This window comes from Phyllopteryx taeniolatus, chromosome 23 (genome assembly GCF_024500385.1).
Source record: "Phyllopteryx taeniolatus isolate TA_2022b chromosome 23, UOR_Ptae_1.2, whole genome shotgun sequence".
NCBI lineage: Eukaryota > Metazoa > Chordata > Actinopteri > Syngnathiformes > Syngnathidae > Phyllopteryx > Phyllopteryx taeniolatus.
In genome coordinates this window covers 1,972,114-1,987,158 of record NC_084524.1, presented here as the reverse complement: position 1 = coordinate 1,987,158, position 15,045 = coordinate 1,972,114, and the positions used below count along the sequence as shown (strand labels likewise).

Here is a 15,045-nt window from a genome sequence, read left to right as displayed (position 1 = left end):
TATTTTTAAAACAAAATGAAATACAGTAATTTAAGTTTTGTGATGCTTGTATGTAAAATAATTCTTGAAAGAAATAGTTTATGGGGATTGCCACTTTTGAAACGATACTCTATGTATTTGAGAATAAATATAGTAATTGAAATACCTATAAAAATCGAGTATTTTAAGAACTATTTTAGCATGTTTACTACATTTATATTTTTTAATTAGATACCAATGTTAGTACACTCTGTCCATGTTTTTTTTCCCCACAAGTTCTCGCGAGGGAAGTCGTTGTGTGACGAAAACGCCATTACCCACAATGCGTTAGTACACTCAGTCCATGCTTTATTTTCCTCACAAGGTCTCGCGAGAGAATCCGTTCCGTGAAGAAAACGCCATTACCCACAATGCATCGTCACCATCACTGCTCTGTTGAGAGTTAGCGGCGGGATCTTGTGTTGTTCTGTATAAACGCCAAGCGTCGGGAGTACAAAATAGTTGGCAGTTCAACTGACTTCACGTTAAAGGAGACACGCGACGTCAAAAGTAAGCATTGTGGACTCATTTATTGTATTTAGCGTCACCGCGCCGGCCAAATGACGCCGCTAGCTTGTTACGTACGAGAAGCTAACTGCTTCCATTTTGTTGCTTTTGGGAACGTACTTGCTTGTTCAAATGCACGATTTCCGTCACTACTATGCATTAATACGTTATTAGAAATGTACATTTGCAACAGCAGTCTCCGTTATTATTGCAAAAGAAGCTTAGTGGCTTCCTGTCAAATATCTTTAACGATACAAGATAAAAGTAACACACAATGAATATGGCTGTTTGGTCAAAATATTTGTTATTAATTAGTATGTATAGAATGGTCATCTGCCACAAAAACAAATGCATAAAAAGATAAGTACATTTTATATATTTATTATATATTGTAAAAATAAACTTGGAGAAAATACTATTGAACTAAATATTTATTTCAGGAAAAAAAATCTTTTATTTTAACTATTTCTGTTAGGGGAAAACTGTAATACTATAATAGTAGTTACCTGAAGAACTATGATAATGTGCCACTGTGTACAATTTTTTTTAGATGCAATTTTCTGTTATAATAAAATGCCAAAGTATAGTAACTAGTGATTATGATTTGGAGCTGGCCCCTCCACTGCCCGTCACCATGCCCGCACTGCTGGAGAGACCCAAGCTGTCCAACGCGATGGCCCGAGCGCTCCACAAGCACATCATGAGGGAGCGAGAGCGCAAGAGACAAGGTGACACACCAGCACGCCGCCCGACCACCGCCACGCAGCGCTGGCGACGCGGCCCATTGGACGCCTTTGGTTGTTGTTGTTGTTGTTGTTGTTTTCTCCAGAGGAAGAGGAAGTGGACAAGATGATGGAGCAGAAGATGAAGGAGGAGGAGGAGAGGAAGAGGACCAAAGAGATCGAGGAGAGGATGTCCTTGGAGGAAACCAAGGAGCAGGTTTGGATAAATAAAACCGATGCAAATTCACAGTCAAGTCCAATTACAATAAGTGAAATAGCTACAATGTGTATGTTAATAGTTTATTTTGATAATAAAATAGGAATGTATTCTATTTTATTAATTAGACCTATTTATTTTTGATTTAACTTTTATTTATCCAGGTAAGGTAATTGAGAACAGATTCTCATTTTCACTGCCGACCCGGATGCGGAGTAAAAACAAAGCAGAATAAAAGCAGTACAGTAAATTCATTTGAAGAAAATTCCGTTTTTTTTCATTTTTTGTTAAAATTGCTAAAATATTTTTAAGTGTATGGAAAATGTGTACATTTGCCTATCGATAAAATTGATTAGCATCAATTTAGTTCATTAAATCATAAGTGTATTATTTAATGTGTAATTACTTGAAAAATATATTTTTGTATCTTAAATCTCATTTATAATTTTTAATAAAGCGATTATTTACTGAAATAAATAGACATTTAAAAACAACATTGTATGTCTAGTAGTTCATTTTGGTGCAAATGGATGTAGTGAAACAATGCTGAAAAGGATTCTATTTTAGTACACATTTCCTTAAAAAGATAATGGGGAAAAAAGAGTCTAATAAATAATTCATTGTCTTTGTTACATCTCATTTCTTAAGCTATAATCAATTAACCAATTATTGAATATTATGAAATGTACCTGCCATTTATTCCCCCTCTGATATTTTGGATTATTTAATGACAAGTGAATAAGTACATTTTAACTGGCCAAAATAAATGGAACAAATATTACAGGACTCTAATGTAAATTATGAATTACATTTCCCAAATTGAGTCTTTTGAACACTCGTTCAGGTGATGAAGATGGGCGAAAAGCTTCAGGGGCTCCAAGAGGAGAAACATCAGCTCTTCTTGCAACTCAAGAAAGTTCTCCACGAAGAAGAGAAAAGACGGCGGAAGGAGCAGAGGTGAGCGCCGTTCGCCGAAAGCGACGTCCGCCGTGGTTTCCCGACGCGCCGTCGGCTCACCCGCTGTCCTTTCAGCGACATCACCACCTTGACGTCGGCCAGCTACCAGGCCGGTCTTCCCATGCACGCGGGCCAGCACCTCCTCAGCATTCAGGGTGAGTCTCTCTGGAAAGTCCACCGGCAAGGCGCCGCAAAATGTTAACGTCGCCGCTCGAACGCAGGCAGCCCCGTCAGCCACAGCCGACCCGGCGCCCTGCTCGGAGATCGGAGCAAGCAGCTTTTCCAGAGCGCCGTTCTTCCCGTGAGTATCTGCCCGCGGCTTTCACAAAAAAAGCCGAACTTGGCCCCTCCCCGCTTGTGATGAGACCGCGCAGCAAAACGGCCAACTCTGATATCGCGGCTAGGGAGGGATTCGTCCTTCAAATCTCGTGTCTTTTCTTTGTTCAGACGCGCCACTATCAGACGCCCGCGTTCAGTTCGGCTTCGGCGGAGCACGGCCAATTCGGCGGGGCGCAGGGGGTCCACGAGTCCTACGGGGTGGCCCAAGCCCAGCATCCCGCCACCTACGCCGCCGGACCGTCCGTCCCGGTCAGCTTCGCCGGCGGTTCTCAGATCAGAGGTACGGCCGGTGTATCGAAACCAATGCGGGAAAAGTGTTTCTGGAACTGTGTGGCTTTCCCTCGTCGCCCCTTCAGGAGCGTCCGCCTTCCAGGCCATGCAGTACCTGCCCCACCAGCAGCCTGCCTACCCGGTCCACGGTCACTTCACCTCCCAGCCCGGTCAGTTCCCGGTCCTGTCGCTATGCGCTCAATAGTTGCACACAGAAGCACCCATTCTTTTTTGACGCACATTTACCTAAAATGCAATATATATATATATATATATTCAAATAATGACAACCACCCCCAGAAAATCTGATAAAAAAAACTATTATTCATTTTGTCAACTTAAATTTGTATTTATTTTGCACAAAATGTCAACTTCAACTGACCATGGGTAAAAAATATTCATCACTTAATTTATTCAGAAATGTTTATTCATTTGAGACGTTATATTTTTACACTACAATTGTTAATGTTTGGTTTATTTTCAATCTAAAGAAAAAATATTTGTCACTCACTAAAAATTGTTAATTTTAGATGGGGGTTAAAAAAATATATTTTTAATGCAATTACTTAAAAATGTTAATACATTTGTAACTGATGTGTTGCAAATCGTTAATAATATTAACGACCCCCATAAAATCTGATTGTCTGCTAATTATGTTTGTCATTTTAGATTTAGAATGCTTTATTTGTTGATTGAAGAAAAAAAAGTTAATTTCCTTGACTGGTAAATTCGAAACATTGTATATTTTAGGTGATTTGTTTAGTCATTATTAGACTAAAGAAAATGTTTGATCCATTTTTCAGTCAATCCAGGCTTCGATTTTTTTGCGCCTCCAAGATCCTTTTCCATCGATCAAATCCGGTGGATGAGTTATCACCACATATAGCGGGACGAATCAAGTTGTTGTGACTTAGCGTTTCATCGTCTCAGGGTACATCCCGGGGGCCGGAATCCCCCTCCAGAAGCAGCTGGAACACGCCAATCAGCAGTCGGGCTTCACCGACGCGGTACGTGCCCGTTTTTTGCACACGTAGCGGCGGCCCAAACGTTCCATTTGCGCTTGTCCCCGCAGGGCGCCCTGAGGCCCATGCACCCGCCCGCCATGCATCCCTCAACTCAAGGCTTGCTGTCCGCGCCGACCATGGCCGTCCAGATTCCCGGCGCAAAGGTGAACCGCCCGCACCGAGCCGTCCGCTCGGCTAACCGGTAAAAACCGCACGCTGCAGCCACGCCTTTTTGTTGTCGCCCAGGCTGCGTTCCAGAACTCGCCGCAGGCGGCGCCGCGTCACAGCTTCCTGCCCCACGGCCAGAGCGGCCAGAGGTTTTACCACCACGGCAAGTGAGCCGTCCTGGCATTTCCTGCTCTCGGCTTGAGTTCACCCGTGGGACGATGGCTGGACCCTTTTTTTTTTTTTTTTTTTTCCCTCCCCTCCCCTCCCATGTGTTGTTGATTGTAAGTTTATGTACAGCATATGTTCACGTTATGACGTATATTCTATTTACAGCTTTTACTGTTTGTTTCTTAATAAAATGTTGTGCAACTCCCCGAGCGTATTTCTATTTTTCCTTGATCAACTATAAAGAAAACGATCATTTTAAGTATTTTTTAATTAGTTTGATAGTTGTTTTTAAACATTTGCTTGACTGTAGGCAAACGTATTCATCGTTGTGTTATGAATTTTAGATGTTGAAATGTATTTTTTTAATGAATGCGATGTGAAATCATTATTGATAACCACCACCAGAAAATCTATGGGGTACACTATTGACAATTACAATAGTTTCTTTTTGTTTTAACATTGTAATTCACTTTAGATGCTTTTATTGTTTATTTTCTTCCCCACATTAAATTAACTATGGGTTCAATTCCTGATCAAATAATTTGTAATAGTATATTTATAGGGAAAAGAGAAACTCGATAAATTTGTCGGTGCCTACAAAAAAAGTAATTTTTTATTGTTCTTTTTTGGGGGGGTAATTTTCCTTAAAATACCCATCAATAAATACATTTTTAACTTTCTTAATTATAATAATAATGTATGACAGTAACCATCCCCAGAAAATCTGACAACTGATGGAGAAAACTAATTTCCTTTAGTAGGGCATTTTTTAAAAATGTAATCTTCTACTTCTACTTTAAATCTGCCCGTTAACATTTTTAAATTACTTTTAGATGTCAGAAAAACTAAACGTGTTTAAAGTATTTTGAACAGCGTTTGCATGACTTCTTTTAATTCTGGCCAGCAAATAAATTGAATCAAGACTCAATTACAACAAAAGGACTTGTAGGTTGCTTCTGTTTTAATTGGACTTCCCTGTGATGAACGAATGAGGAAACCATAGTGTATTTCAAGCCTTCATCATTTTGCAATGAAGCCCTTTTATAAAACATGGGAACAAGTTCACAAAAAATAAAAGAAAATAGTTGCATTAACGCCACTTTTACCTGAACCCTTGTTATACTTTTGTGTATATTCCCAATTGCTCTGAGGACATTTAACCCCCAAATGCTCATAATATACAATCATCATAATAAACATTATAAACCTGTGCTCTAACGTATACAGAGGGAGGCTATGAAAAAGAACGAAAGGAGGAAGGACAGCAACGTTCCCTCCTTTTCCCCCCCCCAAGGTCCGGCAGCCCCTGTAACACAGTGACAAGAAGACGAGACGAAGAGAGAAGCAAGTGTAAGGGCGCTCGGAAACCAGAAGGAAGAAAAGTTGTTTTCTGAGTGCCGTGCGTCCAATAGAAACAAGGACGAAATGCAAAATGGCGCTGATGTGCATGCTGTGGATTTATTGACCTGGCTGCCGCTTATTTCCCCAAAGCTTTGATGCCAATGGCAGCTTCCTCATCCATCGCGTTGAGAACGGTCACCTGCAAGACAAACGTTAACGCCTCGCCTCAAATCGACATCTCCCCCGAAACAAGTGCAAGTGTTCTTCAGACCGCCGTTATTTTTCAAAACGATGGCCTCCACTCGAATCGACGCCATGCCCCAATTTAAGAAGCGCCTCCTTTTTTATCCCCTCATAAAAACGACCTCCGCGAAAATAAAAGCCCTACTTCATTAAAGTCTCTGTAGCTTAGTAAATAAATGCCTCTGGCCTTGAGGAAAACGATTGTATTTTCTCAAACCGTGGTGTCCGTTCCAATAGATGGTGTGCCCCAAATAATTGCCGAGTCTACTTCAAGGACGGTCTCCCTTCAATGAGATGCCCCCCCCCCCCCCCCCCCAAAGACGGTAACCATGACAGGTGTTCAGTTTAGTAACCGAACACCCCAGCTTCTATGAAAACAATCATATTTTCTCTGCTCTAATGGATGCCATACTTTGATTACTTCAAACACGCACCTCTTTTTCCTCCTCAGCCATCAGGGGCAGTCATACAAGCACAATCGAAGGCCTCCTTCAAAATAAAAGCCTTTCTTCAAATAAACGCCCGCCATCTATTTGAAGTAAGGCTCGAGTACAGCAAGCGCAAACTTGAATAACTTCGCCAAAGCGCTTGCGTCTATCATACTTGCTCTTGGACGAGTTGACTTCCAATAAACGTACGGTACTTTCTGCAGTTGAGTCAGTACTGACCAGGATTTCTTCCCCGGCTTCGTTTTTGCTCTCGATCTCTTTGCCCAGGTCGCCCTCTGGGATCTTCAGGTCCTCTCTCACCTCCCCGCTGTCCTGGAGCAGGGACAGGTAGCCATCTTGGATCCCGATCAGCTGGGAGAGGAGAGGAGGTGGAAAAGATGCGAAAATTTGGGGTGCGGCGGCGAAGGGGGCGCGTCCGCCAGGTCTCACCTGGTAGTCGACCCTCTTGATGTTGGGCACGTCCATGTTGTGGGTGGAAGGGCAGATGTCTTCGTACTTCTTCCCGGAGAAGATGTCGATGCCAACCAGGTGGACCTGCGGAAGCGAGCCAAACTCTGGTTAGCGTTGGAATCCCGAACGCCAGCTTGGGCGCGGGGCCGCCGGCGCCGACCTTGGCGTGGCCGTGCTTGCCCGTCTTGGAGGTGGACATCTCCATAATCTTGCAGGGGCGGCCTTTAAGCACAACGTGGCCGTTCTTGCGTAGGGCCGAGCACTGCATGGGGTAGGTGGCCGACGCGCCGGCATCGCCCGTCTGGAAGTCCAGCTCTGCGTCTGCCATGTCTGCTGTGGGGCACACACTTTCTACCACGTCACTTTCACAACACGCCCGCCGCGGCTAATTAGACACCGAGCCCCATATAATCGTCTCGTCCGCTTCAAGGAATGCCTCGCCCCAAACAGATGCATCCCTTTTCACCCAGAAGGAAAAATATGGCAGTCGGTATCCTACACAAGCCTCCTCGAAACTAAATGCCTTACTTCCAATTATACCGTCTGTAGTTTAGTCAAACTAAAAAGAACCGGCGACATGCAGTTGGGTTCATTTTTGAAGTCGTTGCTTAAAACAACCATAAACGGTATTTCCTCAAATAGCGGCCTCCGCTCTAATAGACGCCGTACCCCCGAATAATCGGTGCGTCCACTTGAGGAAATGGCAACGAAAATAAATGCCTTATGTCAAATAAACGCCTAGTACTCTGTAGTTGATGCAGTAATGTAAACGGAGTAACGGGCAACATGCAGATGGGCTAATTTTTGTTGCTCAAACATTATTGAACATGATTTCCTCAATTAGTGACCGTTGCTTGAATAGATGCCATGCAGCCACTTAAAAAAAAAAGAAACGCCTCCCCTCCAATAGATGCCATCGTGCTAAAAGAGTAGTGATCAGTAGAACCACCGCTGCACTAGACCTGTTGTCAAATCAAAAGGAATCATGTCGGGATATTCCGACAAAATCAAATGAGGACAATTGAGACAATTTGTCTTTTCTCCCTTTTCTCACATATTCAAAATCAAGTGACTCGACTCTTGCTTCATTTTGCGAGTCCTGCTGCCTGAGGCCTAGCCCGAGCCGCGCGTCCGCGTCCCCGCCGTCGTGCCCGAAAGTCGCCCGCGCTCGAACCGCGTCACAATCGCGCAACCCGGCCCGAGTCTTCCTCATCGGCCCGCTAGCGCAGCTGCTGCGAGCTAGCCCCGAGTGTCATGACTAAGCCATTACTTGCTGCTGCACTTGCGCGCCACCTTTTTGTAAGGCGCCCAGCAGGCGTTGAAAGAAAAACAAACCAACAAAAAATGCCATGCACAATTGCATGTACTTGAAATGTGCCATTCGGGGGAAAGGTTTGGCGTTGTGGAGGTTTAATTAGCTCGAATCAAATGTGCAGGTGTCTGAACACTTCGGCTGAGGAGGACAAATCCGACTCCTTTCAATGTGTTTCCCCGCTAATGCGGACATGTTTCTATGCCGCACGGCAATGCTGACGCTCTCGACACTGTTTTGGTGCGTAACTCACCCTTTTCGGACAAAGACTTTTCTCGGTGGCCTCACTTGGTTTCAAGTCCCCCAACGCCGTGGCCTCGTCGTCCACTCGCTCGCCTTCGTCTGCTGCGTCGTCGTTGTTAGTCTTTCATTTCAGTCCCGACTGGCTTTGTTGTTGTTGTTGTTGCTGTTGTTGTTGTTGTTGCTGTTGCTGTTGCTGTTGCTGCTGCTGCTGCTGCTGCGTCTTTAGTCACCCTGGCCTCAACCGTCAAAAGTCCGACGCCGGACCGGAGTGAACACGCCCGCCCAACGGTCCCGTTATTTGGCTGTGACGTCACAGGCTCCGGTGCGCCCCGCCCCGCCCCTCCCGGCCGTCTTGTGACGGAGTTGTGGATCGCAACGTCCGCTTGGGACCTTCGCAAGAAAATGGTCGACCGTCCTCGCCGAGTTCGGCGTGTGGCGATTACATTGAAGGCGGAAGTCAAGTTGAAGTCAATATTCGTCGCCTCGCCTCGTGGTGGCGAGCTTGATTTGATTTCCGGAAGGCGCGAATGTTGATTCAAGTTCGGGCGACGTGACGCGCCGCTTTTGCTTTGAAGGTCAAACCGATATCCGGTCTGACGTCGATGACATGAAAATGAATTTATTCTCGCAATATTACAACTAACGATGGTTTTTTTCCTAAGAGCGACTTTTTTGGACATTGCTATTTTTACAGAGTGCCATTAGCTTTTTCTATTACTACTTCGCCCCTGTAATATTCCAATATATATTCTCGTCTACTTAATTCGTCGCAACTGTTGTTGTAACATGACAATATCAGATGCATTCTGACTTTGTTCTACTTGTGTTAATTCACCCTCATATTGTTCCTGTTACCGGGCGAATAAAATATTGGGCGACGGCGTGACGCCGAGCGATGATAAACAGGAAGTGACGAAAGGCTCGACCGGAAACGCCTTTGCCCCCGCGTTCGGATTGGTTCGCAGCAGTATCCTTCAGTGTGGCCATTGGCCAATGAGGCGACAGCACCTGCTTGTGCGCTCCCGCCTCCCGTTGGGCGCACAATCCCAAAGCAAAACCCCCGAACGCACCTCGGATGTCGCGGCGACAAACGGAGGAAATCGCTCGTCACATTTGGATCGCGGCGTGCATCCGTGCCACGTGAGCGCCTCGCACGTCAGCAAAGCAGCCCGGGAACGTTTTTGGACGTCATTTGGGCTAGCGGTCCCGGTGACGAGATGCATCCACGGACCGCTACTTGAACCTGCTCCACAAAGCCCGTCGAGCAGGCCCGCCCGTCCTATTGTCCGCAATTGTGGTTTCTTTGCGTTTTTATTTCTTTGAGCTCCATCGGCCGATGATGAGCAAACATGTCAGGGAAGCACTACAAAGGCCACGAAGTCAGCTGCTGCATCAAATACTTCATTTTTGGGTTCAACATCCTCTTTTGGGTAAGCGACGAGGCCGATCCCGATCAGTCCACATCGCGTTCGAAGAGGAAAAGAACGGCTCCGAGCCCTGCTGGTGCAGCGCCCAAAGCGACAGCCCGACAGCCGCTAATCGGCTTGTTGGTGCCCTTCAGGGTCAAGCTTTCAAAGACGGAAAGGCACAAGCTCTGGGGGGGGGGGGGTGGGGGGTTTATTTGTAGTAGTATTGTTTTTGTTTGGGCGGGTGGAGGCGACAATTGTCATAGTAAAAAGATGGAATCCACTTCAAAAAAAAATGTTACATTTTCTCCATACAGAGTTGGGCAAAAGTAGTTCTGCAGCAACACCCCGCACATAAGCGATTCGTTATTCGCGTCTCTCTTTACCTGGGTTTTTTAAAAATATTTTTTTGGGGGGTCCATTTCCGCCACATTCGGCCACCCTCGCTCACGATTTTGTGCTCTAATTCAATGGGCATCTTGAGCTTATTCGTCTCGGCTCTCACGTCCTTAGGACCCACGGTTAGGAAAAACGAATGTGACCTAATGCCACAAAAACAAGCGATACTGGACTTTTGCTGCAAAGAAACCTCGTGAACGGATCGTGGCCAGATGTTGTGAAGTACACTCCTACTGCCACGTGGTGTAAATGATTATGATTTCATCTGTAAGCCATTTAATTTAGGACTAAAGATGAGTTTGAAATGAACGTATATCACGGTTTGTTTAGATTTTAAACTATTCGGATAGGCAATTTAACGTCAATTACTCACAGTTTTTGGCTATTCTCAGTCCCGAACCCTCGCGTGTCGGGAAAGACTGAGGCAATATTTCATAACATTTCTTATGACGTTGTCCACTTTGTGACTGTAGTTGTTTGATTTGTTTTTCAGCTGCTGGGCATGGCCTTGGTGGGAATTGGCTTGTGGGCATGGAGTGAGAAGGTGAGCGGGCATAACAGCACCCTCTGCTGGACATTCGTCACATTATTTACTGCGGTAGCATGATGAGTTGTGTTTTTCACCCTTTATTCCCGGAACATTCTGACTTTGTAATGTTGGCTTACCCCGTTTTTTGCCGACGCCGCAAAGTCTCCCCTCGGATACAATTTGTCGTCCGGTTGGGTTTTTCCCAGTTTCCCGCTGTGTGTCTCCTCCAGGGGGTTTTGTCCAACATTTCATCCATCACCGACCTGGGCGGTCTGGACCCGGTGTGGCTCTTCATGGTGGTCGGTGGGGTCATGTTCATTTTGGGCTTTGCCGGATGCATCGGAGCGCTGCGGGAAAACACCTTCCTGCTCAAATTTGTATGTCGCATGCGATTAACGAGCACTCATCTCCATTCAGTAATGACCGACAAGCATCACGACTGACCGTGAACGGCGTCCTCCCCGCGGGGCTGAGATCTTTTCCTCCCGCAGTTCTCCGTGTTCCTGGGAATCATCTTTTTCCTGGAGCTGACCGCCGGAATCCTGGCTTTCGTCTTCAAGGACTGGATTAAGGACCAGTTGAACTTGTTCATCAACAACAACATCCGGGCCTACCGGGACGACATCGACCTGCAGAACCTCATCGATTTCACGCAGGAATATGTAAGGTCAACTCGCACACAGCCGATTAAAGCGACGAGAAGAAAACCGTTAATTGTCGGGACTATTCCAGCATAATAGTAACCTTCGAAATATAGAAAATCAGAATACTGTGTTCTTCTGCTACTGTATACCGCAGATTTTCTTTTTTTTTCTTTTTTGTCGAATAGATCTACTTTCTGTGCTGGAAATCCCGGATATAATCGCAAACATCTTGGGTTTATAGCCATCATTTTTTTTTTTTTTTTTAAATGGGTTTTTACAGCTTTTTACGCAAATGTCAAAATTGAAAATATAAACATTGATTAAACTGCAGTAAAAAGTGACTATGTATTTAAAGTAATGCAGTCTCGCCGGATCAGACAATGCGATACTCACAGGGACGTATTCTTTATCCTCTGCAACAAATGGATTTTACTGCAGCATACCGAGGAGTTGTGACCATCCCCATGTGTTACACTGCCCCAGGAATTCTTTCCATTCTATTTAATGATAATGACTTTGACTATGTTTTCATAATATGCGCTTCGAGTGCCATTTTAACGCATCTGCCTTCAAATAGACGCTATTCTGTAACGTGGCACGTTTTTGTCGTCGCCATCAGTGGGAGTGCTGCGGTGCTTTTGGAGCGGACGACTGGAACCTCAACATCTACTTCAACTGCACCGACACAAACCCCAGTCGGGAAAAGTGCGGCGTCCCCTTCTCCTGCTGCACCAAGGACCCCGCCGTACGTGCAGCGGCACAGAGTCTATATGGACACGTGACTATTACTCGACTGATACTCAACATATTTTTTTTGTCCTTAGGAGGACGTAATAAACACTCAGTGTGGATACGACGTTCGAGCAAAATCAGTAAGTGCGTCATTTTTTTTTACATATTCGTCGAAGCAGCAATTCTGTCACAAAATGTAGTATTTCACCGTATCAGCACCGTCGCGACTTGTACTGCAAAGGCCTTTCGTCGTCATCCTCCACTTTCTTCTTGTATTTGTTTGAACATTGTAGCTGAATATTGATCTATCCTGATTTCCCAGGCACTTTTGTGACTAACAGTGTGGTTTATCATTTTCTACCACTCCCCGCAAATATCAAGATCGATAGATCCGTGCTGCTTTTCCACTCTAGCGTGGAACGATCTCCCGCGAGCCATCTGACCGGTTTGACGCTTGCGTTCCGCAGGACTCGGAGCAGAAGGATTACATCAATGTGAAAGGTTGCGTGCCGCAGTTTGAGAAGTGGCTGCAGGACAACCTGACCTTGGTGGCCGGGATATTCATCGGCGTTGCGTTGCTCCAGGTCAGCCTTGCTAACTTGTTTGACTTTTATGTTTTACTTTTAATTTCCATTACATTTACCCAGGTGCCATTTTGCCATCCACAGATCTTTGGAATTTGTTTGGCGCAGAACTTGGTGAGCGACATTGAAGCTGTGCGCGCAAGCTGGTAAGGAAATGAGCAGAACGCCACCAGAGGCGCTTGGTTTTGTTTTGCCCCCGAATCCATCTTGTCACCACGATTGTAGTTTCCATTTTGCTACGTGATGAGGATACAGCGGAACCTCTAAAGCCGAATACCTTCGTTGCCGTCACTGGCTTTGTATGATTTCAGAACATTTGGCTTCAATTCCAAATTCTCCCGACTGCGTCGCACAGGTCCGGTCCTTTTCCTGTTCTCTGGTCGGCTTTGAGTTCAGCGGTTCCAAGTAGGAACGACATGAATTCACTCCGCCCCTTTTTCTCCCCCCTCCCGCATGCTTCGTCAGGGTGCCCCCCCAACTGTCCGTCCGTCGAGCCCCGCCACACTCGAGCAAGAAAGCGCCAGCGTACTACTCGTGAGACACGTGCTATGCGTGTTGGTATGCGGTGGGTTTTGGTTGGCTTGATGTGATCTACTTCTAGTTGAATTTTGCACCACTAGTCATTTTAGTTACATTTTGTAAAAAAAAAAAATCAAAATAAATAAAGATAATAGCATCTGTTGTTGGCGGAGCAGCCAGGACATTTCTTGCGTTAGCGCTTTTGTGTCTTGATTGTGACATTGTTGACGTATGTTGTGATGTCTAGGCTTGCTAATAAGCTTCCCATCCCTCCTTTTTCTAGTTTCTTTCCCGAGAGCGGAAACTGCTTTTTAATCCTAACAGGTAACAGTGGATTAAAGAGCTATTTCCCACACGGGACAGCTCTATTCCCTTGAATTAGTTTTCGCAGCATGTTGTTTTGTTTCGGTGTGGTTATCGAAACAGTGCTCCGTTTTTAAACTGGAACTTTGTGTCTGCCACCCGAGTAGCTCCCGTTTTCCCTTTTAGAAGGTCAAATGTCAGCGGGACAGCAAAAGTCCATGATAAAAGGACCATTCAAGTACTCACCCCAGTACAACCTTGGTTTTCCGCCCATGGTCATTTGTCAGATTATTGCTGTCTGTGCAAGCGTAGCCATTGAACTGCAAGCCTCAAAAAGGAGTATTGAGCAATAAGCTTTAATAAAAATAAAAAAAAAAGCCTATTTTTTAAATTGTTTCTCTTATTTTGGTCTAGTGGATTTTGACAAGTCAGGTGCAGGACTTGAGGCCTTCACGAGGACGTCAATGAAGGGGACATTCACCCGCACTACTCACAGAGCCAGCACCTTTTTAAAGGCACTACACCACTGTATGAAAACGATGATGTATGTACAGTTATATACGTGTAAAATGAAAAACACTTGTTTGCTGTTGTAGTTGAGACACTGTTCCCGTAATGCTGGCTAGTTCTCTAGTATTTACCATTACAGTCGTTAAAAAAAGGCAATAAAACGTGGGCAACCGGGAGCTAGCCAGGGAGCTAGCCGGGTAGGCTAAGCCTGCTAGTGCCACTAACTTGACCTCACGTTAGCATTTTGAGCTAGCATGGCTCATGCATTGCTCACCAAACACGTTTTGATAAATGCTTTTAATATTGCATCAGTATTTTCCATAATGCGTCATGGCTACGTCCATAAAGCCCTGCTGTCGTTAACTATTTGTTTGCGTGATACAATGCGTACACTTTAGCTTTGTTACAACTTCAGCCATCAAAACATATACCGTTTACTTAATTCGTGAGCAGCTCGAGGGTTCGAACTTTATCCATTTAAAACACGTTATTTACTATGCTAAAGATGTTTCACACAACATGGCCCGTTGAAGGTACAAAATTTGACTTAACGTTTTTTTTATTGTAACATAACTGTCACTTGAGGTCTTCAACAATGTGAAAGGTTTGCCATACAAGTCGTTATTTTTGGAAGGAGTTTAATACACTTAAAAAAATGTTACTCGTTTGGGTTTGCAGCAGGAGCTGTCACGTTTTATTTTAATATTGTATTTGCCACTCACTCGTGACATATTGTATGTTCTTGCACTTGAATCAAATCTGACAAGCATCTGCATTTTTTTCTAAACGTGCTGAAATACATTAAAAAAAAAAAAAAAAAGCATTGTATTTGATGAATTGTGTGTAAAATACTCATCACTGTCCACTGTACCGATACCTTGGATTGTTTTAGCTCAGAGCATATCCCACGAAAGTTATTAATTTATGTTGTGTTCTCGCTCATTACCTTAAAAATGACTGCTTTTAAAATAAATGGTGAGAATGAAATTTCTTGTCAAAACATTGTGTGAA

General features: G+C 44.6%; 3 protein-coding genes across 13 annotated transcripts; 2 read left to right on the top strand and 1 right to left on the bottom strand.

Annotated features, from left to right (window-relative positions):
* The first annotated feature begins 358 nt into the window (after positions 1-358).
* Positions 359-4,729, top strand: gps2 (G protein pathway suppressor 2). 5 transcript variants are annotated; one of them, XM_061763068.1, is made up of 11 exons: positions 362-528; positions 1,136-1,253; positions 1,355-1,464; positions 2,309-2,421; positions 2,497-2,576; positions 2,643-2,722; positions 2,869-3,040; positions 3,117-3,200; positions 3,961-4,037; positions 4,103-4,198; positions 4,281-4,579. In XM_061763068.1, exons 2-11 carry the CDS (start codon positions 1,160-1,162, stop codon positions 4,371-4,373), a joined length of 999 nt encoding a protein of 332 aa, XP_061619052.1. In that variant the 5' UTR covers positions 362-528; positions 1,136-1,159; the 3' UTR covers positions 4,374-4,579. The 5 variants fall into 5 exon arrangements, 4 of the variants coding, with proteins under 4 accessions (XP_061619051.1, XP_061619053.1, XP_061619052.1 ...); XM_061763067.1 differs by lacking the exon at positions 3,961-4,037 and having other exon boundaries at positions 359-528; positions 4,281-4,729; XR_009786691.1 differs by lacking the exon at positions 4,281-4,579 and having other exon boundaries at positions 3,834-4,037; positions 4,103-4,174.
* A 644-nt stretch (positions 4,730-5,373) lies between these two features.
* Positions 5,374-8,731, bottom strand: LOC133472393 (eukaryotic translation initiation factor 5A-1). Of its 2 annotated transcripts, none has more exons than XM_061763092.1 (6): positions 8,419-8,731; positions 7,014-7,183; positions 6,833-6,937; positions 6,623-6,754; positions 5,837-5,910; positions 5,374-5,676 (listed from the first exon to the last, which is right to left on the bottom strand). In XM_061763092.1, exons 2-5 carry the CDS (start codon positions 7,179-7,181, stop codon positions 5,848-5,850), a joined length of 468 nt encoding a protein of 155 aa, XP_061619076.1. In that variant the 5' UTR covers positions 7,182-7,183; positions 8,419-8,731; the 3' UTR covers positions 5,374-5,676; positions 5,837-5,847. The 2 variants fall into 2 exon arrangements, with proteins under 2 accessions (XP_061619076.1, XP_061619075.1); XM_061763091.1 differs by having other exon boundaries at positions 7,014-7,186; positions 8,419-8,730.
* Positions 8,732-9,385: 654 nt separating this feature from the next.
* On the top strand, positions 9,386-15,036 carry LOC133472389 (tetraspanin-5-like). 6 transcript variants are annotated; one of them, XM_061763084.1, is made up of 10 exons: positions 9,388-9,838; positions 10,707-10,757; positions 10,973-11,119; positions 11,234-11,404; positions 12,006-12,131; positions 12,211-12,258; positions 12,586-12,702; positions 12,787-12,848; positions 13,168-13,267; positions 13,939-15,035. In XM_061763084.1, the coding sequence occupies exons 1-9, from the start codon at positions 9,758-9,760 to the stop codon at positions 13,238-13,240; spliced, it is 876 nt and encodes a 291-aa protein (XP_061619068.1). In that variant the 5' UTR covers positions 9,388-9,757; the 3' UTR covers positions 13,241-13,267; positions 13,939-15,035. The 6 variants fall into 6 exon arrangements, 5 of the variants coding, with proteins under 5 accessions (XP_061619067.1, XP_061619068.1, XP_061619066.1 ...); XM_061763082.1 differs by lacking the exons at positions 9,388-9,838; positions 10,707-10,757 and having other exon boundaries at positions 10,817-11,119; positions 13,168-13,260; positions 13,939-15,036; XM_061763081.1 differs by lacking the exons at positions 9,388-9,838; positions 10,707-10,757 and having other exon boundaries at positions 10,817-11,119; positions 13,939-15,036.
* The last annotated feature ends 9 nt before the right edge of the window (positions 15,037-15,045 follow it).